Source organism: Ursus americanus, chromosome 14 (assembly GCF_024610735.1).
Source record: "Ursus americanus isolate L20-20 chromosome 14, mUrsAme1.1.p, whole genome shotgun sequence".
NCBI lineage: Eukaryota > Metazoa > Chordata > Mammalia > Carnivora > Ursidae > Ursus > Ursus americanus.
In genome coordinates, this window is record NC_142140.1 from 42,007,912 (window position 1) to 42,034,373 (window position 26,462).

General features: G+C 52.5%; 2 protein-coding genes across 7 annotated transcripts in view; one reads left to right on the plus strand and one right to left on the minus strand.

The window, feature by feature from the left end:
* SLC6A20 (solute carrier family 6 member 20) overlaps positions 1-14,661 on the plus strand; it is a 33,284-nt gene extending 18,623 nt beyond the window's left edge. For 2 of the 6 annotated variants that reach the window (XM_045778546.2, XM_087867110.1), the window contains exons 5-11: positions 2,828-2,938; positions 3,789-4,030; positions 4,959-5,121; positions 8,032-8,236; positions 10,030-10,189; positions 12,321-12,486; positions 14,114-14,661. In XM_045778546.2, the coding sequence (XP_045634502.2) occupies positions 2,828-2,938; positions 3,789-4,030; positions 4,959-5,121; positions 8,032-8,236; positions 10,030-10,189; positions 12,321-12,486; positions 14,114-14,263 (1,197 nt within the window). In that variant the 3' untranslated portion in view covers positions 14,264-14,661. The other 4 variants (XR_006776301.2, XR_006776300.2, XM_045778545.2 and 1 more) reach the window with 4 other exon arrangements.
* A 5,748-nt stretch (positions 14,662-20,409) lies between these two features.
* The window catches only part of SACM1L (SAC1 like phosphatidylinositide phosphatase), a 58,948-nt gene continuing 52,895 nt past the window's right edge, over positions 20,410-26,462 (minus strand). Inside the window, exon 20 of the mRNA XM_045778415.2 lies at positions 20,410-22,269. Coding sequence (XP_045634371.1) covers positions 22,133-22,269 — 137 coding nt within the window. The 3' untranslated portion in view covers positions 20,410-22,132. The remainder of the gene's footprint in view (positions 22,270-26,462) is intronic.

Consider the following 26,462-nt stretch of genomic DNA (forward strand, 5'->3'; position numbering starts at 1 on the left):
GCCCAAGGGCACCAACCAGTGAGGGCAGACCCGGGGGCAGACCCACCTTGGCCCCTGAGACGCCCCCTCCTCTTGGTCTGGTGAGCTACCTCCTGTTTGTTCTCTCCATACTTTCAAGACAGAATTCATCCCAACTTTTCCCTTCAGAAGGTCCTAAGAGGCCTCCTGTCCTCATCCTCTTGACCACCTGGGTCGCCTCCTCCAGCCCCACCATGTTTTCTCTTGAGGCAGCAGGACTAGAACTACTCATGATATTCTAGGTACACTGGGATGACCCCAGTACCGCGCCCATCCCATGGCCAAGCCGAGGGACTAGTGACTCTTCTCCGGAAGAACTTACAGCCTGCAGCTACTCGCTCTGTCCCATCTCAAAGCTTGGCTCCTCTTTGGTGCTCAAAAAAAAAAAGTTTTTTGCAATTTGTCTTTGCCAGATTATTAGGAACGTGACAAAAGATCTGAGGGTTGCGTCTGTAAACTTGGAGATTTTGTGAGGCCTTCTCTTTTCGAGATCATTTATAAATGTGCGAAACAAGGTCATGTCATGCCGTGAACTCTTTACTCTTACTGTTTCCTCTGCTCGAGCCACAGCCCCGTCTCCATGCAGAAGTGCCCCAACAGCTTTATTTATGGGGAGTAATTCTGTGTGCCATTTCCTGGCCTCTTCTCTTGGAATCTCCCCCCCACACACACACACGCGCCAAGAGATGTCATAGGTGGGTCAGAAATGGTTTCTCCCGGGGCGCCTGAGTGGCACAGCGGTTAAAGCGTCTGCCTTCGGCTCAGGGCATGATCCCGGCGTTCTGGGATCGAGCCCCACATCAGGCTCCTCCGCTGTGAGCCTGCTTCTTCCTCTCCCACTCCCCCTGCTTGTGTTCCCTCTCTCGCTGGCTGTCTCTATCTCTGTCAAATAAATAAATAAAATCTTTAAAAAAAAAAAAAAAAGAAATGGTTTCTCCCCATGGTGTAGGCCGGATCACATGTCCAGCTTCCCTAATGGGGGAGGAATGAGCCCAGAGTGCTTCCAGGAAACTTACTGACCTGAGGGGAAGGAGGGGAGTTCCAAGGGCCTGCCCTCAGTATCCCCTAAGTGTCCCCTGGTTATGGACATTGGTCAGCCCTCTCCTGTCCCCCTCAATGTTCTTCAGCTCCCTGGCCCGGTGTCCTCGCCGTTATAAAACCCGTCTCCATCTCGCTCCTGGATTATTTTCTTGTCAAGTCAGCGGCTTGATGACTCTTCTCAAGTTAGGACAACCTCAGGAAAGAGTCAGCGATAAGAGATGCGCCCCCTCTCTGCCTGCTGTGCCCCCAGGGTGAAAGGGCACGGACCCCTCCTCTAGTGGCCTTGGAAGTTTCCAGGGAAGATGGGGCCACACCTCCACAGGAATGGAGGGCCGAGTGCAATCCAGTCCAAGCCCACCTGGACAGGGGCCTCCAACCAGATGCCTCACAGGAGGACCCAACCTTCAAGCAAACTGCTTTCGCAAGAAGAATTTTTGCAAAATATTCCTGTGCGTTACGCAAAAAGGCTCTGGTGCCTATAAGAGTCCATTCAGAGAGGACGTGCCGGGCCTGGACGGACACGTGTGCACCTGGAGGTCCCCGTTTGAAGGCCGTGTAAGACTTCGCGTGAGCAGGACCAGAGTAGCGACTCCTGCCGAAACCACCACGGAAACCAAGGATCAGACGTCTTTGAGCTTGTGATGCTTCTCAGCAGGAAAAGATTTGGTGGACCAAAAATTCCGTTCATGTGCAGTTTTAAAGCCCGCGAGAGGGAAGCCTTTCATAGAAAAAAAAATCAGATCGTTGAATTTCTGTCGTATTTCTAATAGGGACATCGCCCCCACACCAACATCGTCACTTTTCCTTCACGAGCCCTCATGGCCAAACTTCTCTTGGGTCTCAGTGCTGGAGAGACATGCCCTTGCTCCAAGCCCCTGAGGTTTTGGGGTTTTTTTTCCCTCTCAAGACAATATCAGAGGTGTGAGTACTGGTGCTTTCTGCAGAGCTGGGGCCGCTGGGAAGCTCAGAGAGGAAGGAGGCTGGCTCCCGAAGGGTCTAGCCTCACACACACAGCCTGTGGGCTGCCTTTCTTTCTTTCTTTCTTTCTTTCTTTCTTTCTTTCTTTCTTTCTTCTTTCTTTCTTTCTTTCTTTCTTTCTTTCTTTCTTTCTTTCTTTCTTTCTTTCTTTCTTTCTTTCTTTCTTTCTTTCTTTCTTTCTTTCTTTCTTTTTCTTTCTTCTTTTTTTTAAAGATTTTATTTATTTACTTGACAGAGATAGAGACAGCCAGCGAGAGAGGGAACGCAAGCAGGGGGAGTGGGAGAGGAAGAAGCAGGCTCATAGTGGAGGAGCCTGATGTGGGGCTCGATCCTATAACGCGGGGATCACGCCCTGAGCCGAAGGCAGACGCTTAACCGCTGTGCCACCCAGGCGCCCCTGCCTTTCTTTTTGGGCTCATCTTACTGGATCGCTCACACTGTCTCTCGTCTAGCAATTAAAAATAGCAATGTGCTAAGTCTACTCAAATCCTTTCTGGAATAAGGTCCAGTCGAAGGGAGGGTGGAAGGCAGAGGCCTCCTACCCATTTTCCTCTGGTCTACGGACACACATTTCCTGGCAGTTACAGAGGCAGGCAAATGCGCCCGTGCGCCAGCTCCCCAGCCCAGACTCAGAACCAGTGGTCCTGCCTTTCCAGCCGTCAGTAGCCTGTGCCGGAGACAGTGTGCTATGCTCTATGGGGACCACGGGTCTGTCCCAGGGACAGAGGGGCCCGGTGGGCGGGTCCCCGGGAGGCTGACTCTGCTCTCTGGTGCCCTCTGGTGCCCGCAGGTGGTATACTTCACCGCGTTGCTGCCTTACTGTGTGCTCATCATTTACCTGGTCAGGGGCCTCACGCTCCACGGAGCCACCAACGGCCTGGCGTACATGTTCACACCCAAGGTAGGGACTGGAGGGAGGAGGACATGCCGTCTTCCAGGATGGGTGGAAAGGGGGAGACCCGGGAAGGTGGGTGGGACCCCATCAGGCTGGGTGGGGGAGCTGTGTGGATTACCTGTGGCTCTGGGTCCCCTCCCCAGCCAGGCTGGCCCCAAGCCCTGTTCATTCTGGGGGCACTGGCCTCTGGGCCCCCACTCTCAACCTCGCACCCCCCTGGCAGCCTGTGGACCAGGTGATTTATCATCCAGCCTCCTCTCTCTCCTGCCTGCGCACCTCCACGCACCCCTTTCCCTACAGGGGTGAATCCACACTCTGCAGGGTATTCTGTGATCCCTCCCCACCCCCCCTGCTCCCTGGCCCCCCGCAGCTGATGCTCGTCCATTGGCAGGGTATTGGAGATAAGGGGGGCACTATTGCCTTTTGGACAAAATGGTTCTTCATTTAGCAAATCTGGTCCCTGGAAACAAAATGACTATGGCTCTGGCCCCCCCCCCGCCCCGAAATGCCCCCCACATTCCAAATGGCCCCCGGTGTCAACCCAGACATAGACCTCCCGCACCAGGCCGCGCCACCTCCATCTCGGGCGTGCAGCCCCCCGCGGCACCTGGTCATGGATCAGGGGCTCAGTGCCTTTTTAACACACTTGACCTTGCACGTTTCGACGGCACACGTCCCCGGGAAAAGCGCTGTGGAGGATCGGACGTGAGCGATGCATGTGTGTGTCAGCTGCTGGGGTGTGGACAGGCTCTGGCCCGGGGGGCACAGGCATGCTCGGACCCCCGCCAGGCCTCCCGCCCCCAGGCAGTGGGTCACAGTGTTGGTTCAGCGGCCCCGTCCCCTGCCGGCTTTGCAGTTGGAGCAGCTGGGCAACCCCAAGGCCTGGATCAACGCGGCCACCCAGATCTTCTTCTCCCTGGGCCTGGGCTTCGGCAGCCTGATCGCCTTCGCCAGCTACAACGAGCCGTCCAACAACTGCCAGAAGCACGCCGTCATCGTGTCCCTCATCAACAGCGCCACCTCCATCTTTGCCAGCATCGTGACCTTCTCCATCTATGGCTTCAAGGCCACCTTCAACTACGAGAGCTGTTTGAACAAGTAAGCCCGGCCCGGGTCTGCCCCAGGAGCCCTGGGGCCTCGGGTGGGGGCACGCCCCCCACGCTTCCAGGGCCACCTGGGAAGAGGTGGGTGCCGGGAAGGCAAGGGGTGAGGGGCAGAGGGCACCGGCCTTGCAACCCTCCAGCCAGGGCCCCAACCCGGGCACCCCTGCCTGAGTGCTGAGGGCAGTTCATCAGACAAACCTTAGTGTCTTCTGCCCCGTCTCCCTGACTTCGAAGTAACCGAGCGCTCTCCGGGTGAGCCGTGGAGGGGATAGAATCTGCTCTCTGAGCCCCCCTTTACCCAAAACACGACAAACCTCATCCCCATCCCATATGGGAGTCACTAGCCACAAGCGGCTACTTACAGATTTAAATGGGATGGATTTACATAATTAATTAAAATTTTGATTAAACCAATTAAATTAGTTGATTAAATTTTTAATTAATCGAAACAGTTGTGATTTTAGTTCAATTAAGTCCATTAATTAAATTTTTGTTTAAGTTGGTTTCCATTTAAATGTGAATGAATTCAAGTGGGTTTCTCAGTTAGACTTGCCACATTCAAGCGCTCAGCCGCCCCCGCCCCCCCCCCCCCCCCCCGTGGCTAGTGGGGGCCGCACTGGGCAGCGCTGACATAGACTGTTCCCATCATCGCAGACATCCTGTCGGACAATGCTGGCCCAGGGGTGAATGTGGTCTAGCCGGGCTGGTTGGTTTCTCATCTCTGGTCCTCCTTGAGGCTCCTTCAAAGCCATTCAAAATCCGCTTCCCCTAACCTTTAAAAGGTCACCGATGCACAGAGTCCCTTTGTTGGAGAGACCGTGCTCCATCAAAGGGGAGGGACCCCCGGCAGCCAGGCTTCAAGAGGGTTCGGTGACCGTGGCCTTTCTAATCAGCGACGGTCCATCTGGTGCTCTGCTCTGCAGGGTGATTCTGCTGCTGACCAATGCTTTCGACCTGGAAGATGGCTTTCTGACAACAAGCAACCTGGAGCAGGTGAAGGGCTACCTGGCATCCGCCTTCCCCGACAAATACAGCGAGGTGCTCCCGCAAATGAAAAACTGCAGCTTGCAGTCAGAGCTGGCCACGGTAAGGCGCGGGCAAGGTCTTGGCTTGCTTCTCTCCGCCGAGAGCCGCCCACCGGGGACAAGGGCAAGGCGAGGAGGGTTCTCCAGTCAGCCTTAGTGTCAAACCTGTGTGTCATTTCCCAGATGCAGTGACACCATCTTTGCAAATGCCTAGGACAGCGGGGGCACTGTGAGTGGGGGAACCTGCAGGTTCATACCCAGCGGGAGGCCTTTTGTCCTCCTGAGTCCATCCGAGGGTGCCACATTTGAGGAACCCCAGGGCCTGGAGCTGTTTCTGTCACCGTCATGCTGGGATCACGAGCCTTCTTGTCTAAGCCATGGCTAGAGGTGTCTGTCTCCATGGCCAACCGGCCAACGGGTGGCTAAACAGCTTAAAGCAACTGGGAATGCGGGTGCCCCAGGGCTCCTTCTCCTGTGGCTGACGAGCTTGATGGGCCCAGCCTCCCTGCAGCTGTGCTTGGTGGCTTGAACCCTGGCACCCTGTCCACGTGGGTCACCTTCCCCGGGAACCTTGGCTCTGGCTCTGGCAGTCGGCTTGCATCACTAGTATTGACCCGCCCATTGCAGGCACGAAGCAGCACTGTCTTTCCTGGCTCCCTGCCCACCCTTGGCCTGTGGCCTGACCCCCAGCCCCTCGCCCCCACCGCCTGGCCCCCAGCCCCCAGCCTTTGAGGCCTTGATCCATTCCCTTTGGGCCTCAGCTCCTGTTGGGTGTTCTCATTTCAAAGTTCCTTTTTGTTTGGGGGCCCCTGGGAGGTTTCCTCCCTGACTTCTGAGCTTGGCTCAGTGTCCGAGAATGAGGGGGTTACTGATTTATTCAGACTTTTTCTTTTATGTTCGTTGCTGGTTTTTCCCTCCACATGCAGCTTTATTCTCTGCTGTTTGGAACTGACCTAGCGAATTGCTCCTCTCGAATTTGTCCTGTGCCTATTTGACCCAGATCTGAAATTCAACAAGATCTTGACTTCCCGCCCAAACAGCACAAGGACGTAGCACGCATTCATCTCGTCCCTCTAGTTTGAAATACCATCTGTGTCCACGTCTGTCTTTTCCTCAGCCCCCACGTAGAAGCTGGGCTGTCTCACAGGACAGTGTGTGTCTTTCCCCGTGTGTTTGCCTTTTTACCGGTTCACCATTTCCTCCGGCACCAGACGTCTTCCAGGATTGTTTTCTCCCTTAAAATGCATTCCTTTAGAGTGCTTGCTTTTCCCCCCCTTTTAATTTTAATTCCAGTATAACTGCAGCACTATATTCATTTCAGGTGCATAGCACCTGTTTCTTGAGGATAAATTTCCTCCGGTGTCGTCTGTATGCAAATGTTCAGTCCCCTCTTTTTGAAGACCGTCTCCCCTGCATAGAACATCCCAGGTTTACAGTTACCTTCTTGGGACACTTCGGAGATGTTTGCCATGTGATTCTGGCTTCCACTGTTGCTTTGGAAATGCCTGTCCTTCTTGGAAGCAATCGGCTGCCCAGTGCTTTCGCTCTGATTTCTCTGTGCCCTTCCCTTGGACTCTGGCCTTAGCCACCTAAGCGCGGATGTATTTTTTATCTATCCAGCGTGGGCTTGGGTGAGGTTGGGCTTCCTGGATCCACAGATCCGCGTGTCTTATCAGTTCTGGGAAATTCATACCTGTTACCTCTTAATCATTGCCTGTACTTCTGTCTCTCTGCTCCAGAATTCCTTCCAGACCTTTGTACCCCACCCTTCGTGTCCGCTCGTTTCTCCTTTATGTTTTCCCAACTTCTTATCTTTTTTTTCCCCTTCATTTTGGATCCATTTCTGGGATGCACCTCCCAGTTCGCTAATTTTCTCTTCAGCTCTATGTGGTATTTAGCTGTCGATGGAGCCTTTTGGTCCGATAACTTGTTAGACAGGATTTTTTTTTCTCGAATTTGCTTTGCATGCTAATAGTTTCTTGTGCTACATTTATCTTGGCAATTTTATCTGCTTCTTTGAAAAGGTCACACGTAGCTGTTCCGAGGGTGGCCTTGGGCAGGAGAGGGAAGGCAGTCTGTGTTATCGTTGACGCTGTTGAGAATTTGTTGGCTCATATTAATGATAAAAAGCAAGGCAACTTTAGCAGGTTTTGTTGCCGTTTGTAGATTCTCTGCGAGGGCTCACGCCCTGCTGTCCGCACCCAGAGCCGGAGAACCCCACTACGCTCATTGGCATGCCATGAGTCTGCCGGTCCAACCAACATCGGCCATTCTTGGGGAATTATTCTTGCTGACTCCTTCCTCAGTGGCTGTCTTCTCGTGGGTGTATAAATGTGTTTGCAAGCTCGATGCTTGATCCTCTCTGGTGGTCCCTCGGGTCTAAATTGGGGGAACTTGCCCCCAGCGAGGGTTTGCTTCTGCTGCTGGTAGCCAGGGGGCATCCCCCCAACCGAAGACCTCTTCCAACCCTCTTGGAGGGTCTGTCTTTAAGCAGGAGCGCCGGGGTCTGTTTCCGTGGGTCGATATCTCCACACCAGTGGTATCCCTGCAGGGATCTGACCATGGAGCAACCCTGTCCTCCCAGGTCCTGTGACTCCACCCGCCCACCTCTCCTCCCAGCCACTGAGGCTTCAGAACACCTCGGTGGTCATGATATTGGAAGCAGAAATTATCCAAACCTTGTTGACTGTATTTCATCCAGAATTAATGTGAGTTGGAACCGGAGAGGGGAGCTCAGTGTTCCAAAATGACTGAAATATCTCCTCCCACTTTGCAAACACGGGCTCCTGACAACTCACATTTCTACCCAGCTCCGCTAAGCCCGAGGGGCCGGTGTGCAGATGGCAAAGCCAACTCAACCATGTGGTTTCTCCTGGCCACCCCCAGGTCCCTCAAGTAGCTTCGCATCAGGTGTGCCTAAGGAGTCCTAAGCCCCTTGGGTGTGTAACTGGTGTCTTCTTACCACGGGCAGGCGGTCCAGGGCACTGGCCTGTCTTTCATCGTCTACACCGAGGCCATTAAAAACATGGAGGTGTCCCAGCTGTGGTCGGTGCTCTACTTCTTCATGCTGCTGATGCTCGGCATTGGGAGCATGCTGGGGAACACGGCGGCCATCCTCACGCCTCTGACCGACAGCAAGGTCATCTCCAGCCACTTGCCCAAGGAGGCCATCTCCGGTGAGGGGGCCCGTCCGTGGAGGAGGTCGGGGCTCAGGGAGGGCTGGGCGTGGGGGCTCGAGCAGATGGACGAGCTGTGTGCTTCAGGCGGCCACCTCCCAGCGGGTCTGCCACCGTCTCTCCTCCTCGGGGCCATCTGGGACCTGGTGCGCGTGACTCACCCGTGCCTCTGGTTCTCCATCATGGGGAAGCATGGTGGCCACCCCAGCCTTGGGGAAGGCCAAACCCACCAGTATGGTGCTCAAAACTCTTCAGGCTAGAAGAGAATCTGCTTTGATCTTTGTTTCAAATGAGAGTAACAATGATAACATGTACATTTCTTAAACAGAGATTCAATGATTTTTACATGTTTTCACCCAAGTAACCACCACCTAAGTCAAGATACAGAGCATTTCCAGCACCCCCGAGAGCCCCTCCCCGCCCCTTCCCAGTCAGTACGCCCCCAGCCTCAAAAGCCACCTCTCTCTGACTGCTACCATTTTAGGATTGTTTTTCCCACTCTTGAACTTCATATAAATGAAATCACACCATCTGTGCTCTCTGTGTCTCTTGTCTTCACCAAACTCTGTACAGACCACCCCGTTGTTACAAGTGGCCGTTGGTCTGTCACTTTCGCGCCTGCCTGGTAACTGATCCCCTGTAAGACCACCCACCACCGTGTATCTCCCATTCTGCTACTGGGGGGCATTTGGGTTGTTAGGGAAAGAACCTGTTTTTCTAATCACCCCTCTCCCTGATTCATTCCACCATCCATCTGCTCCAACATCCTAGCTGGTGGGGTCTGGGGGACCCTGTGGCCCCCACCCCTGCCCACGATGACGCCATCCCACCACATGTAGGATGTCCCTTCTCCCAGCCCGAATCCTAGCCAGCTCCCATCCCATCCCCTTAAAGTCCTGACCAGCCAGGTGGAGCTGCCCGCCCTTTGTCGGAACGCTCTAGCACTGAGCATCGCTCCTCACACCTGGTCTCTGTAGCAGCAGGATGTCTGCTGTTAGCTCCCGGCCAGCACGGAGCCCCTTCTCCTGGTGTGTCCCCTCAAGATGGCATGGGGGCTTGGTGTCTGGTGGGACATGGTGTGGCAGTGGGAAGAGCAGGTGGGAGCTTGAGAGTCAAATACTTTGTGGGGTCCCTGGGGGACTCAGCCAGTAGAGACTGGGACAAGAACCTGGGTTATGGAGGCAGAAGAGCCTCTGTCTGAATCCTGACTCCACCTCTTACATGCTGTGGGATGTTGGGACAGTTCCTCCATATGTCTGAGCCTTGGCTTCCCCGTCTGTTAAAGGGGGTTCCCCAGGCTATCAGACCCAATGCATAACATGTGCCTGGGGAATGTATAGTGGGAGCTGGGGAAACATTCCTGTCTTCCTCTCCACTCCCTACTCCCTCTTCTGGCCAGCCATAAGTCCTCTCTAGGAGGTTCTGAGAGGGGTACCCCAATTCGCCTCCCATGAGCTCAGGGGCTGAGTTGTTGGGGGTAAACAGCATCACCAGACCCACAGGCCAGCTGGGACTCCTCCACCAGGACAGCAGTGCCCACAACTTTCTTTTTTCCACCCAGCTCGATGCCCCCTGCAGGACAGCTCCCTGAATTAACATCAGTGACTTGTGCAGACACACACTCCTTGGGACACCTTTGCGGCCCCCTGAACACACACACCTGTGACATACACAGGCAGAGAGGCCAGTCCATGGCCGAGTCCCCGTGGGGTCCATGGCTCTGCTGGTGCATGGGAAACTGGATGAACGGGTGGGGGTCTCAGGCAGGTGAGCATGTGGTCTCGTGGCCCTAGGTCTGGTGTGCCTTGTCAACTGCGTCATCGGCCTGGTGTTCACCATGGAGTCTGGCAACTACTGGTTCGACATATTCAATGACTACGCTGCCACGCTGTCCCTGCTGCTCATTGTCCTGGTGGAGACCATCGCCGTGTGCTATGTGTACGGGCTGAGGAGGTGAGGAGGCCCCGCCCCTGACACCTGCTGGGAGACGTGCCCACGAAGGCCACGCCCCCACAGAGGCCACGCCCCATAAGGACGATGGGGGGCTTCCCACATGCACTTGGCTTTTCTCTTCCAGCTTGGCATTGCTTTTCCCTTTGCCCGGCTTTCTCTGCCTGGCTCCCACCTTCAACCAGTATCTCCTCTCCCCGCTTTCTGTATTTTTACTTTTTATCATAGCATGTTCGCCTGTTAACCCTGCTGGACCCCAGTGGCTTTTTCGAACACGCTGACCAAAGTAAGTCCAGTTGATACACCCTAGAAAATGTGGCAAATTCAGCATGTCCGGTTCTCGATCCCAGGGCATGATACAGCCCTAGAACGTTTTCAGTCTCCCCAGATGACGGCATGTGCTGCTGGGCTGAGACCAGGGGTCTAGAGCGGCTTCCAAAATTGAGCGCAGAGGACTGGTTCTGACGTTGACCTCTGGGCCTCACCCCAGGGCTTCTGATCACATAGGTGCAGAGAGCCGCCCAAGGACTCACGTTGCTAACGAGCTCCCAGGGGAGTCCGGCATTCTCGCTCTGAGAACCACTGGTCTAGAGAGCCTTGCTGCTCCAGGTGTGGTCCCAGAGCAGCAGCCGCAGCGTCCTCAGGGAGCTGGTTGAAAATGGGCGGGGGGGGTCTTGGCCCGCCCAGGCCCGCTGACTCGGACCCTGTACTCTAACATATGAGGAGCCCAAGGCACATGACACTTTGGGAGGCGCTACTTAGAGGTGAGCTGATTACTAAAGGAGTGTCAAGTTGTCTCAGTCTTTTCCAATCCTCCAGACCGGTCTGGAGGATGGTGAGGGTGGGGAAGACCAGCCATGACCCTAAAAACCAGACCCCTTGAGCCACGTTTCCCACCGTGTCCCTGGAAGCTCTGGGGTTCCCTGTCACACCAAGGGATTTCCATGATCAAATAATTTCGGGACATCACAAGTTAAACAAAGCCAACATTTCTTTCCTATAGGATTTCTTGGAGCCTCGAAGACCATTGTGAATCTCAAAGACGGGGTATAACGTGTAGCATTTCCAAAAGGTTTTCGGTCAAGAAAGACTAGTGTCCATCCTTCCCATTTGCTACCTGTCGAGAACATTCAGGTTAAAGTGACTCATTCTCCCTGTTTTCCCGGGACCAAGGGATTTCCCGGGATGTGGGACATTGGGTGCCAGCACTGGGGACGTCCTGGGTCCACCTGGACAAGTTGGGTACCTAGGAATTGGCAGTCTAGAGGGAGAAACAGATTGGTCTCCTGAAAGAGTAGGTGTTTCCCAGGAAGTGAGAAGGTTGAGGAAAGAGGAACAGAAGGCAGGGCCCAGGGGAGGTGCCGGAGAAGGGACACAAGTCCATGCAAAGGGGTGATGCTAAGTGGTGAGGGCTGGAGGGAGGGAGAAGCAAAAGGTGTCTCAGGTGTCTTGCAGAGTTTGTAAGCAGCAGGATCCGGGAATGGCCGGGAGAGGGGAGTCCCTCTGCTCGCTCAGGGGACAGCGCCATCTAGTGACCATCGAGCAACAGTGCCATGTCACCCTTGCTTCTGCAGCCAGCTAGCTCTTCCCACCTTTCTCTATGCAGGAAAGTGGGGGGCAGGGGATGGGAAGGGACAAAAGAACCCCAACTCCTTCTGCCGCGTGTCATCTTGAACACCCCAGGTATGCACATTAATTCACACCCAGGGTCCAGCTAGGTCACCAGCAGCATGGGAGCAGGGGGCGGTCTGCAGGCTTATGTGGGAACTCAGGACAAGCCACAGACCCCACCCCACCCTGGCCCCTCTCCATGCCTACTTCTCCCTCCATGGGGCGTGGCCCCCTGGTCTACACCAGCGGCCTTCATCTGAAGGTGGAACCAGGAAGGTATCTTCTGATGTCCCCATAATTATGGGGTCGTTGCTTTGCTTCCCCGCTCTGTGGCGGCCTCAGCCCTTCTCCCCTCCCCACCCGGCACAGCCTCTCCCCAGGAGGTATCAGACAGGGACCCCGAGAGGTCATCGTCATCGGTGGTGCTCAGAACAGAATCTTCCTAAGCAAAGGGATGTGACCCCCGGAGCCCCCTCCCCCAACAGCGTGGATAATCCAGACTTTCTCCCCCTTTTCCAAATAGGTTCGAAAGTGACCTCAAGGCCATGACTGGCCGCGCCCTGAGCTGGTACTGGAAGGCCATGTGGGCCGGCGTGAGCCCGCTCCTCATCGTCAGCCTCTTCGTCTTCTACCTGAGTGACTACATCCTCACGGGGACCCTGCAGTACCAAGCCTGGGACGCCGTCCAGGTACCCTCCGTCTCGGGGCCCCCAGGCTCGCTCTCCAGCACCAGCTTCACGTTTTCTGAAACCAAAGACCCACTTCCCTGGCGTGAGTAGGCTATTTGTCACGACACAGAGACATCAGCCAGGTATTGAAAGCACTCAGCCCGGGACAGCAGAAGTGGGCCTTGGTTTTTCGACAGGTGCTCCAGTAAAGTGAGTAGGATTCCTTCCAGAACTTCCCAGGGGGCCTTTCTGGCAGCTGGGAGAAGGTCTCCTGCAAGGTGCTGGTTCCCGCCCCGGGCAGTGCCCTCCTCCCCCTCCCCTGCAGGGCCTCTGACCTCTGTCCACTTCCACCTCCTCGGGGAAGGCAGAGCGAGGCTGGAGGCCCTGGCCCCTGACCTCTGGAAGGGACGTTGCAGGAGCCCGAGGGGACCTGCGTTAGCACTTGGTGGCCGGATCCTGGCAGGGCCTGGCTCCGGGTGTGGCTGGGACACAACAGGCTCGCTCAGGGCACGAGCAGCCTCTGTGCCCCAACCAGGACAGTGTGTCAGTATCCGCACAGCCAGGGCGGTCACACAGGGGCCCTCGGCCTGAGCGCCAGCCCGGCTGTCCCTACACAGACGCGCTTTCATAGCGACCATGGGAAGGCGCCCCCACCCCTGGTTCCAGCAGTGGTGCCCAGCAGGGCTTCTCCAGCCGTGGTTGGGGGACTGGGGTGTCTTCCCCAATCCAGAGCAGCCTGGTAGTTTCATAAAATGCAAGGACAGTGAACCACTTGAAAAGTGAAATGAAAACAAGACCTACAGACTATAAGCTGCAATTATTCATTATATTCAACCGACATAAGACGAAGCTGTCAGATTGCTGCAGCAGCTTCTAAATGCCCCCGCCCCCCAGTTTCTTCACCGGCCAGGACAGAACGAAAAAGGGGACTAGGCGAGTAACAAAAAGTTTGTGGGCTGGTTTCGCACACCACACTGAGCGGCATTTGGTTTACAAACAACACTGGGTTGACAGCCAACACCTGCCCCGCCCCCGCCCCCCCCACCCCCACGGTGCCTTTCTTGGCTTTTTGGCCTCATTCCTCATCAGCTTTAATTTGCATTCAGGGCAACATCCACCAGCTGAATCCAGAGGTCCATCAGGCCTTCTAGACCAGGGCTGTGCCCTCCAAGATGGCAGCCAACAGCCGCATGCGGCTATTTCCATTTAAATGCACTGCAGCTGAATGACATTTAAAATTCAGTGCTTCCCTCTCACTGGCCACGGTTCAAGCGCTCGGTAGCCCCCTGTCTGGTGGCTGCCATGTTGGACACCACCAATATGGCGCATTTCTGTCATCACAGAAGGTTCTGTTGGCCAGCACTGGGCTAAGGCTAGCCCCCTACATGGAGGTGCCCCGACCCGTGCCTTGCAGGGAAGGCCCCTGATTATTCTTGGGGTGACCCTTTGGGGATAGTGCCAAAATAGCGGTTGTACGCACGCGGGCTGACGTTTACGGCAGTGAAAGAAGGCGCCGGGGACCAGTCTACCCAGCACACGTGCTAGTGAGCCACATGGCCCCAGACACACCCACCGCACACAGCCTCTCCGCCAAGCCAAGCTCTGCCCGCAGTGGCCCCTCCTGCTGACCCTCAGTTTCTCCTTTCAGGGTCAGCTTGTGACCAAGGATTACCCCCCATATGCCCTGGCCATCATCGGCCTGCTGGTGGCCGCCTCCATCATGTGCATCCCCCTGGTGGCCCTGGGGACTTTCGTCACGCGCTGCCTCAAGAGGGGAGACACGCCCCCCGTGGCCTGAGGACTGGGCTTCCCAGAGACTGTGGTCAGCTGCTCCCTGTCCTGCAGCTACGATTTACAGGTGGAATCTCCTTGGCTGCTTGTAAAATATTTACTCCAGAAATTCTCAGCCTGTCGTCTTCCTGGATCCATCGAGAACAATTGTGGAGGAAGAAGGCTCCCTTGGGGGGACCCACACCCCCACCTGCGGAGCAGGCCCCTGCTCCCCTCTGAGTCCCCCCCAAGGTCGCATCGTGCTGCCTCCTTGTCACCAGAGTCGCGGGCTTTTCAAGGCCAGTCTTGAAGACAATTGCTTTCCTGAGTCTAGAGAGGTCCTACAGTTAGGACTTGCTGTGAGTTGAAATTGGACTATAATTTTTATGGAATAAAATTTAAGTGGTTTATTTTCTTCTGAAGAAATCCCCGAATATTAGAGGGCAATCGTTTTTAGATCAGCAGGGAAAGAGGTTTTTGCAAGTGCCTGAGGTCACAGATCTGAATGTCACTGGTGCAAAGTCACGTCTCCTTTTTCTTTTCGTCATAGCAAGTATGCAGCTGCTGTGTTCTTTACTAACAGGACTGACTGGCCATGCAGAGGGGAGGCCTTGGTTGGGGTCCACAAAGGGGGTCGCTTCTGGGATCTGAGGTCTCTCACAGTGGGTCCAGGACCAGTCCCCCCAACTCCAGTACGCGGTCCATGCAGACGGCCCCTACCCCAGGGTGTGGCGCATTGGAAAAGGTGCCCCAGCCACGTCCAGGGTGAAGGGAAATCCAACTTCCCCATAGACGGTGCCATATTTGGACATGGCGGCCCACTCTTTAGAGCAAAGACGGTGAACATCACTTACAGTCCATTTTAAATTATTTGTACCTAAGTTTTCCAGAGTGTGTATAACTCCAACAGAGCATCTTGTAATGAAGACGCCGTGTTTACGACACAGCATCAGTCCACCGTGCCAACGTCGCCTGTCTTAACTGCAATAAGTAGGTCAAGGTTATCCCTAAGCGGAGAGGGCCCCTGCCTGCCCTAACACTCTGTGCTTCCCCCACATACGGAATTCGGGGAAGTTTCTTTGGGTAAATTTGTACAAACATTTTTGTGGGGCATCAGTTGGAGGTGGGTTTTTTTGTTTTTAGGGTTTTTTTCACCTCTTTTTCGTGCTCTAAGTGTCCTATGTAACAAAAATAGGCATTAGGAAGGCCTTCTGCCGTCTTTTACAACCATCTCATCAACATTTCGCAGCTTCACCTCACGGCCAGTTATAAAAAGTCACTTGCCTTTAAAACGTGCGCACCAGCCTGCACGAACCACAAATACGCAGTCCTCTGATTTCTCATCAGAGCGTTTAGTGTCGACGAACCTTCCAGACCAGGGCTTGGAGAGTGGGCACACTCAAGGTCAAATACACGGCATGCACAGTCTGTTCCTGAATCCCTACAGCGAGGCTCCCTCTGAGCCCGCAGGCACGGTCACGGTCACAGTCACGGTCACAGAACACGGGCCGCCCCTCCTGGGGTCCGGCATCGGCAGGGTGTGTCAGCCCCAAATGCCAAGTATCCTCAGGACCGTGGAGGCCAACACTGTCCTAACTCATCCGTGTACTCGGTTACTGTGTGTCACTGCTTTTACCCCTGGCCGCCCATCCGAAGCACCTGCGAGCCAGCCTTGACATCTCCCTGTGCCTACCCAGGCCCCGCCCGGAGCCAGCCAAACCCAAGGGCCAGGGCCCCATGATGTCATGCATTTAGGAATATTTACATCAAAAATGAACTTCAGACCTTTGAAAGCATTTTTGAGCACTTCAATTGTATGGAAAAGCCACTTCTGCTGAATGATTTTTGTGCCTCAAAGTCGGACAGGTGAAGTCACGCTGTTTTAGAATAATGTACTCCAGAGGAAAAGGCCTCAGGCCTTGGCTCGGTTTTACTCTGGTCTCTGTGAACTTCACGGAGAGCAGAACAGTTCTCAAGTATCCTCTTGAACCCGTAGTAAGTCCTGTCTCAAAAAAATCCTTGGCTGAGCATTTTCTAGGTACTGCACGAAAGTGGCCATCTGGCGTTCGTCCACCCTCCTCCCAGAGGACTGGAGGGGGAAAGGGACGTTCCATCCCTGTCCACGTAACAGTCACCTGGATGCCACGGCCAGATCGTGGGCTCCAGGAAGCTTTCTATTAATGCTGGAGACATAATGGCCCTTGGCTTAGCTCTACGAAATCAGGGAGGGAAATAGCTGGATTTTTAGCAATTGTCTTCATAAATAAACGCCTAGCCAAGTGTATCTGTAGGTTTTCGGTCACATACTGGCTGCAGTTTTAACAGCTCTCTCTTCACACGTGATTTTCCTTCATTATGTAAATGGACGAGCTGATTCGGAAAACACGGCAAATAAGGAGAATCCACCTAGTCTTGTTTCCATCACCTTCCCCGTGTTTCCCCCCATACAGCCAGTGAAGCCAGACTGACGCAGCGTACAAAGACCCTCACGTGATGGTTAGAGTCCCTAAGAAAAATCAGAAAAATAATGTCTAATTCGCTGGGTGTAAAACAGGGTGTGAGCTCAGTATCTTTTCAACCCTTCTGAGTGGTGTCCTGGGCAGCCTGCCCGTGTCAGGGTCTCTCTCTGGCTGAGGCCATGAGAGACCACATTAGGCATGAGTGTGCCCTTACAACAGTCCTGGGGGCGGAGGGGGCGTGTGCAAACTATTGTGTTAGACTTTTGTCCGAGTTATGTAGAAAAATTAATTTGTGGCTGTTCCACTTCATTGACAGAAAAGGGGGGCAGAGAATTAACTCCCCATCAGCTTCTACTCAACATTAGTCCGGGGAAGAAAAATAAATAACAGATTTAAACATCCACTTGTAAGGCCATAACGTCATCGACAAATAGGAAATTCTTAACCAGAATGTCCTGACCAGTCTCTGACACGGGAACCACTTCCCTTCCTGACTGTGGCCCATCTGCATAGTATCAGCCTTTATTGAGAACACCCACTGGTGTATTACAAGCCAGTCCTAGGGTAGGTGCTGGGGACGGTGCTGAACAAAACAGACATGGTCCCTGGCCTTTATGGCACTTACATTCTGGGAGGGAAGAGTGACCATCATGGGGAACAAATGAGTACAGACCGTGATTGTTTCTAAGGCAAGAAATGGGTCAAGGGGTGGGGTGAGAGGGAGGTGGTGGAGGAGGAGCTCTGAGGACGGAATGTCTCTCTAGGCAGAGGCAAGAGCAGGTGCAAAGGCCCAGGGGTGAGAAAGCAGAAAGGAGGCCAGTGGTTGGAATGGGGAGAGTGATCAGAGGTGGGCTTGGAGGGGTGGGCAGAGTCAGGTCAATAAGGCCTTGTGGGCCAGGCAAGGGGCTTAGGCTTTCTTCAAAGAGCAACAGAACCCCACTGAGGGTTTAACATGGGAGCCCTGCCCTGCATGATCTGTGGGAGATTTACACAGCACATATACCCAACAAGCAATTCCCTAGAACATAAAGTTGACAAGAAATCAAGAAGGCCAGACAATCTAACAGAAACCGGCAAAAGATCTCAACAAGGCACAGGACGGGAACACCGATGAGCAAAGAAAGAATTATGAAAAGATGCTCAGGCTCGTCCGTGATTGGAGAAATGCCAGAATGAGATACCACGTTATACCTACTGGATGAAAAAATTAGGCAGTCTGGCATACCGAGCATCGGTCGTCACGTGGAACCACTAGGCACATAAATGGCACAACCCATTCAGAAAACGATTTCATGTTATTCTGGTGTATTTCTGGCTCCTCGTTCTCCCACCGGGCAGACAACAGGGAGAAACACGCTCCCATGTGAGCCAGGAGGTGTGGAGAAGGCGCACAGCCGCAGGAAGTAGGAAGTGCAAGAGCTACCAGCCAGAAACCACCGAAATGTCCATCAGCATCAGACCGGATAAAAAGGGAACTGGGATCTATAAATCCGAATGAACACAGAGACTGTCGTAAATCCATTCCCTACAAACAAGCTGGCAGGAAGGGATGACAGTGGGGTCCGCCAACGTGGATGGGCCCTAGAAACATCAGGCCGAGTGCACGCACGATACACCTGCTTAGGGATACACGGATGTGCCGGACTCGTAAGGCGTGCGAGGAAACGAGAAGCAAGAAGGGCAAGCAAGGCCCGTGGTGACCTCTCCGGGAGGACGCAGGGGTGGCCCTGGGAAGAACACAGGCATCCACAGCGGCAGGGCCTGGTCACCCCCATTCTGTTCTGGGCCCCAAAACACAGGAGGGAAGCAATGAGGCTTTAGACTAAGCCCCAGAGGGAAGGGAGCCCAGAGCCACGGTAGCAGCGGTGAGGCTGTGCCCGGCGCGGGGCACCCGGGCAGTGGCTCTGGACGGGGAGGTCCTGGCACACAGCCGTGTCTGTCTCCTCCTCCGCCCTCCCCACCCCCTTCTGCTTGCACTCCCTCTCTCCCCCCTCTCCCCTTCCCCCGAGATGCCCACCTCCTGGCACTTGAGCTCCCATGCAGTTCCTCCCCTCCCCTCGCGTGAGCTGGGGCCAGTGACTGGTTTCGGAGCCACAGAGAATAGCAGACGTGATGGGACGACACTTCTGAGATGAGGTTACGAGAAAGACGGGCACTTCGGTCTTGCTGGCTTCCATGGGCCAAGCGGCCATGCTGGGGAGCCTCACGGGACAAGAGACATGGGATCCTAACAACTTATCATAACATATCCTTATTGGGAGACTTTCTTCTGACATCAGGACTCTTGGGACGATAAAACCCCAAGACCCTGATTTAAGCTGCTTCCCCCTACACCAGCCCCAGTGCACCTCCAGTTCCAATCCTAACTGACCCCACAAGTCCATCCCAGTCCATCAGGACTGACCAATCTTCGTCACAGGACTCTGGGGACCGGCCCCACCCCTGTCCACCCCCAGCCCCGGTCCCAGAACCTCAACAGGACAAAGCTCGTCATTCGGGAGCTGCAAGGAAGAGCAGACGCCGTGGGCAACACAGTCTGACACCTCGTTCGTACTGAAGTATAACCAGGCCATCGGAGCATCGTTAACCTTTCTCTTTGCCCCACGGAAAGAAGGAGCTGGAGATGACTGGGCACACAACACCGACTGGTGTATTGGAGGGAAGGACAGAAGGTCACAGGCGTGGGTGGTAGAGAATTCCTGAAAACCCTTTGGCAGGAAGCCGCTAGGGCGCCTCCATGTTCACCAGTCTGGGCAGGAAAGGAAGCTGCTAGAGCCCGGGCAGACAGCCGACACCGGGGCCGGGCACAACACAGCCCGAGGCGGCTCTGCTCGGCTCACAAGGGGGACGGTAGGCCCATATCCATCTGCAAGGACTTTCGCCTCATTCCCCACGTGGGTGGAGGCCTCCGAGGTGCATTCCCACTTTGTCACGGACACATTCCCGGGGCCCGAGAGATCAGTCTCTAATCGGCAACACGGTCCCTCTGCCCAGGTGAGACCTGTATTGTTTTGAAAAACTAGCGGTGGGGGTGTGGGGAGTGCGGGGGACATCTTTTTATGGACAACATACTTTACTATTTTCCTGGTTTTATCTTTAAGAAATAATTATACAGAGGGGCGCCTGGGTGGCACAGCGGTTAAGCGTCTGCCTTCAGCTCAGGGCGTGATCCGGCGTTGTGGGATCGAGCCCCACATCAGGCTTCTCTGCTATGAGCCTGCTTCTTCCTCTCCCACTCCCCCTGCTTGTGTTCCCTCTCTCGCTGGCTGTCTCTATCTCTGTCAAATAAATAAATAAAATCTTTAAAAAAAAAAAAAGAAATAATTACACAGACAAACACAATTTCTCAAGTGATAACTGGAAAGCAGGATTTCAGAAGCTATGGATTTTCTTGCTTACTTACACTACTTTTCTATAAAGCCCCTGCACGCGCTGCTCTGTGTGAGTTCTAAAATTCTAAAATCAAGGGGCGCCTGGGTGGCTCAGTCAGTTGAGCATCTGCTTTCGGCTCAGGTTGTGATCCCAGGGTCCTGGATCGAGCCCAGTGTCGGGCTCCCTGCTCAGCGGAGAACCCGCTTCTCCCTCCCGGCGCCCCCCCGCCTGCTGCTCCCCCTGCTTGTGTTCTCTCTCGCTCTCAAATAAAGTCTTTAAAAAAAATGGTAAAATAAGAAAAGAATATCCCTTTCAAGACAAAGTATGGGAACGATACCACCGGTGGTTAGAAAAGAGTACGACATTTATTTTCACTTAAGGATGTACAGTACATGAATTTAGAAATAAAATCACGGCAGGGCTCTGCATACGGACACGTTAGGCTCTGACACACCAGCGTCAGTCCATCCGCTGGGAGCAGCCACACGAGCCACATGAGCGGCTCTCAGCTGGTCTTTGCTGTGGTCGTGGAAGTCGGTTCTTCACGGGAAATGCCCAGTAGCACTTGAGTAATGTATGACAGTAGACATGAACCAAGTTTCAAACATTTCATCTTTGGAACAAATTATGCTTATTTACATGTTAAGAACAGGTAGTTCTAATTACTTACCCTACTGGAAGTTTTAATGACTGATTTTAAGCTACAGAGGGCTTCCAGCTATTATCTCCTTTAGAGTTTCTAGAAGCAACGACTCTTATTAATGTTATAAAAAGATAATGTTGAAAAAAAAAAGTCATGTTGAAATAAAGGCGCTTTGAGAGATATTTAAGGACCACAGAAGGTCTTACTGTCGAAAAAAACTGTACATATTTTCAAGCACAACACAAGTATTGTAGCAGTATTTAATCGAACGGTTTTAAAATAGTGACAAGTGTACTACCCTACACACATTGCTAATATTTAAACTTCATAATTACAGTTTGAATATACAGTCCAACTTATAATTAGAACTATGCGCAGATTCGAAATCGTATTTTTCAGGCTTGTTTTTGCACATAAATTAACAATGAAAGTTGGTCCTTGATTTGCAGAACTCTGACTCCTGGAAGCACTAAATTTCACACACTTATTGAAAGCTAACAGGAGCCTTTACAGAGTGAGAAGCGCGGACGGTGCCGTGCGTGGAAAGCAGCTGCTGTCCGCCAGTGCAAGACCACGTCCAGCGAAGAGCCCCCGAGAGGCTCTCGCGGCTCGATGAACGCACCCCAAGGGAACCAACCCAGCCGGGAGGGAGGAGCTGACCCACCGAGGGTCTTTCCCACGCGGGGGCAAATCCTTCACACAGAGGCGGCTTTGGACCTTTAGCATAAGACACAGACTTTACATTCTTTGATTTCATTTACACCTTTAAAAAAGATAAAGTCTATCTGAACTTCTTTACACTCAAGTTCAAGCTGAACTCAGAAGGCAGCCCAGCCGGAACTCCCACGGAACGCCGGAGTCGGCTCCCCTGCGCCTTACCGGGGGGTCACAGGCTCTTTCAGCAAACTCCCTACGCCTGCGACGTCTGAGAGACTCACGCTGCATAAACATAGGTGCGTCAGCTTATTACCCAACTTCAGAGAAAAGTCCAAAGACGTGTGGGGTCGTCTGCTTGCAACAGCAACTGCCTCTACAGTGACAATGAGGAAACTGAGCTAGAAAAATAATTTTACCATTTTAAATAAGGAAAGAAGCTAGATTTCTTAAATATATTACTTATTCTGCAACAGTTGATTAAATCGACAGGGAAGAGGAATTCCTTCTGTTCCAGGAGCTGGATTCAGGTTATGTTTTAATTACAGAAGAGCTTCCAATTATAACTAGAGCCGTGCCAGCAGCAAGGAGATGGTCAAGGCAGGAACATGGGGCTGATTGTAGGTCCTCCCCCCACATGGAGCACAGGGCTGGCTTCTGGAGAAAGGCTTTCGAAAGACCTCGGGCTGATGTGGAAAGCGGGTCAGTAAAGACTCCAGTTCTGCATAATGGAATCTTCCAAGCCAAGCCGCTTTCCACAGACACAAATTCAGTCCATCTTTTCTTTCTGGACCAATCTGGGAGCATCGACAAAATCTTTGCCATTATAAAGAATAATGAAAAATGTTCCAATGCTTGCAACTCCCCAGAAGAGCACATAGGCCAGTGTTTCTGTCCAAGTGTCACCTGTTGATATAAAAAAACAAAGAGCTGGGGCACCCAGGTGGCTCAGTCAGTTAAGCCTTCGGCTCAGGTCATGATCCCGGGTTCCTGGGATCGAGCCCCACATGAGGCTCCCTGCTCAGTGGGGAGTCTGCTTATCCCTCTGCACCTCCCCCTGCTTGCATTCTCTCTCTCAAATAAAAAAATCTTTAAAACTAAAAAAAAATAGAAAAATATTTTAAAAAAACAAAGAGCTGATAAATAAAAATCATTTTACTGAGGGGAGCCTGGGTGGCTCAGATGGTTGGGTGTCTGCCTCTGGCTCAGGTCACGTTCTCTGGGTCCTGGGATCGAGCCTTGCATCGGGCTCCCTGCTCAGCAGGGAGTCTGCTTCTCCCTCTCCCTCCGCCCCTTCCTCCACTCCTACTCTCTGTCTCAAGTGAATAAATGGGATATTTAAAAAAAAAATTTTATTGATCCCAGATCCAGCTTTCAGCTGCTTAGCAACATTAAAGTCTAGCATTTAAACATTAAAATTTAAAGTTTAATCTTAACATCAAAGTTTATCAGCACATCTACAAGAAAAATACAAGAACCTCTCAATTCAGGTTTGAATGAGTCGTTCTTGAACTCTGGCTGGCATCAGAATCCTTTCCAGGGCTGGGTAAGACATCAGCGGCCAGGCCAACCCGAGATTCTGACTCGGCAGGGCGGGGTGGGGCCCAAGAATCTGCATTTCTAACAAGTTCCCAGATAGCGTCACTGCCACTGGCCCAGAGCCACAGCACGAGAACCACCTGACTGTTCTACGTGACATCACGCAAATGATTACTTACTTTTAGATCACGTGCCGGCAGACTGCAAGAAGCTATTACTAATACACTTGCCACACTCAAAATGCCTACACAAAAAATAACTTTATAAAACATACATGCTTCAGGAAAGCTATGTATGAAAGTGTATAAGACAAAACTCAGTAACGTATTTTAATGACCTGTTTCACACAACGCTCCTCATAGGCATTTTTTTGCAACACCTGGAGTTCATGAAGGTGAGCAGTGGCGGGAAAAGATCTACTCTGTTCTACTCCTTGCACAGTTGAACCGAGTGCTGCTTCTCTCCCGTGACAGGACCCGCTGCGGCTGCTAACAGGGGGCCGGAGACGTGGGGGGGGGCGCAGAGGAGGAGACAGTGAGCGCTCGCCAGGGGAGAAGAGCAGGCCCCGCGCTCCTCCCTCAGCCGCTGTCGGAGCTCGTGCTGTGCTTATTTCCTCCCCGCGCTCTAAACCCAAAGTACAGGCTAGAAACCAGACGCTACCCTATCTAAACATCACAGCGCTCAGCACCTTATGGCAACGAACTGCCGGGAGACGGTGCCACCCACGGCATCAATCTCTGTACGCAAAACCACATACAAATCTACGTGATCGCTAACGGTCACACCTTTGAGTTTTAACATTCTTCTCGGACAAAGAAGAACGGCAGCTCCTCACAAGCCCAACCGGGGCACCCCCAAAGGAACTGTCCATCTGTTCCGGCCGAGCTCTGTGTCTTGGCCTGCCTGCCTCTCCAGACGTTCCACAGCGAAGTCAAGGAAACAGATCAAAGCAACAAAACGAATTCAACAGGACACAGGCCCCCAGAAAACGGCATCCACAGGCAGTGTTTTAAAGAAGTCAGAGAGTGTAGGGAGCGAAGAGCATGGGCCTCGGAGGAATCGTGAGCGGCACGGCACGTGCTGGCTGGCCCTGTCCTCTTCCTTCCTGCCCCCAAACCAGACCTGGGCCCCGAGTTACACCACACAGCTCTGCCTGTGCTCTAGAGCCCTCGGCCTGTTTTTGTAGTCTGAGCTAAGAATGGTTTTCACATTTTTAAGGAGTTGTAAAAACAATGTGCAACAGAGATAATACGTAGTTTAGGACATCTAAACCAGTCATTATCTTGCTCTTTACAGAAAATGTTTGCTAACTCCTGCCCGAGAGTACCAACAGGGTGGCTCCTTCCCCTACGTGGTGACTGTCTATGGCGCTGAACCCCGAGCAGATTACGGGGATGACAGAGACCATCAGGAGCCTACCGAGCCTCCCCTCTAGAATGCGTGTGGGGGGTGGGGTTAAGAGTCCTTAGCTCATCTTTGGGCAACTAATATTTGATAAAGCAGGAAAAAACATCCGGTGGGAAAAAGACAGTCTCTTCAATAAATGGTGCTGGGAAAATTGGACAGCTACATGCAAAAGAATGAAACTTGACCACTATCTCACACCATACACAAAAATAAACTCCAAATGGATGAAAGACCTCGATGTGAGACAGGAATCCATCAAAATTCTAGAGGAGAACATAGGCAGCAACCTCTATGACATCGGCCAAAGCAACCTTTTTCATGACACATCTCCAAAGGCAAGAGAAACAAAAGATAAAATGAATTTATGGGACTTCATCAAGATTAAAAGTTTCTGCACAGCCAAGGAAACAGTCAGAAAAACTAAGAGGCAGCCCACGGAATGGGAGAATATATTTGCAAATGACACTACAGATAAAGGACTGGTATCCAAGATCTACAAAGAACTTCTCAAACTCAATACACGAGAAACAAATAAACAAATCAAGAAATGGGCAGAAGATATGAGCAGACACTTTTCCAATGAAGACATACAAATGGCTAACAGACACATGAAAAAATGTTCAAAATCATTAGCCATCAAGGAAATTCAAATCAAAACCACACTGAGATACCACCTTACGCCAGTTAGAATGGCAAAAATAGACAAGGCAAGAAACAACAATTGTTGGAGAGGATGTGGAGAAAGGGGATCCCTCCTGCATTGTTGGTGGGAATGCAAGTTGGTACAGCCACTCTGGAAAACAGTGTGGAGGTCCCTTAAAAAGTTAAAAATTGAGCTACCCTATGATCCAGCCATTGCACTACTGGGTGTTTACCCCAAAGATACAGACGTAGTAAAGAGAAGGGCCATATGCACACCAATGTTCATAGCAGCAATGTCCACAATAGCTAAATCATGGAAGGAGCCGAGATGCCCTTCAACAGATGACTGGATTAAGAAGTTGTGGTCCATACATACAATGGAATATTACTCAGCTATCAGAAAGAACGAGTTCTCAACATTTGCTACAACATGGACGGCACTGGAGGAGATAATGCTAAGTGAAATAAGTCAAGCAGAGAAAGACAACTATCATATGATTTCTCTCATCTATGGAACATAAGAACTAGAATGATCAGTAGGGGAAGAAAGGGATAAAGAAAGGGGGGGTAATCAGAAGGGGGAATGAAACATGAGAGACTATGGACTATGAGAAACAAACTGAGGGCTACAGAGGGGAGGGGCGTGGGGGAATGGGATAGGCCGGTGATGGGTAGTAAGGAGGGCACGTATTGCATGGTGCACTGGGTGTTATACACAACTAATGAATCATCGAGCCTTACATCGGAAACCGGGGATGTACTGTATGGTGACTAACATAATATAATAAAAAAATCATAAAAAAAAAAAAAAAAAGAGTCCTTAGCTCAGCAAACTTTTGCTGAGGGCTTACTCTATCCCAGACACAGGAGGAAAAACAATGAGAAAGACACAGTCTCTGCCCTCAAAGAGTTGCTCATCCAGCGAGAAAGACGAGTATACAACTCATGACTCAGAAAGAGAAATACACTCTGGGGACACCGGAGAGGAGAGATGCACCACCTCTACCGAAGAGATCCCCAGGGGCTTCTGCGGTCGGAGGACCACGTGCTGTAGGACAGGGACACAATGCTGTGGCGGTGAGAAGGGGGTAAGGTCTGTGGGAGAACAAAGGGTCACGGTGAGAGGGGCGCGTGGGAATGGGGCCCTGACGGTGGGTGGGGCTCAGACAAGACAGCCCCGAGTGCACAATACAGCCAACTCACACACTCCTACCCCACAGCACCGAGGAGTACTTAACCGACACACTTCCATCCTAAATGCTCATTAGCTTAGTAACACAGGAAAACACTGAGAGCAAAACAGAAAACCAGTAAAGACCTTGTTAGCGCAAGTTCCTATTAGGCAATTCTGCTCTCAATCTACCAAAAAAAATTTTTTTTTTAAGAGATGGGGAGAGAGAGAATATCTTAAGCAGGCTCCAAGCTCAGCATGGAGCCCAGTGCGGGGCTCAATCTCACAACCCTGAGATCATGACCTGAGCTGAAATCAAGAGTCAGACGCTTAACTGACT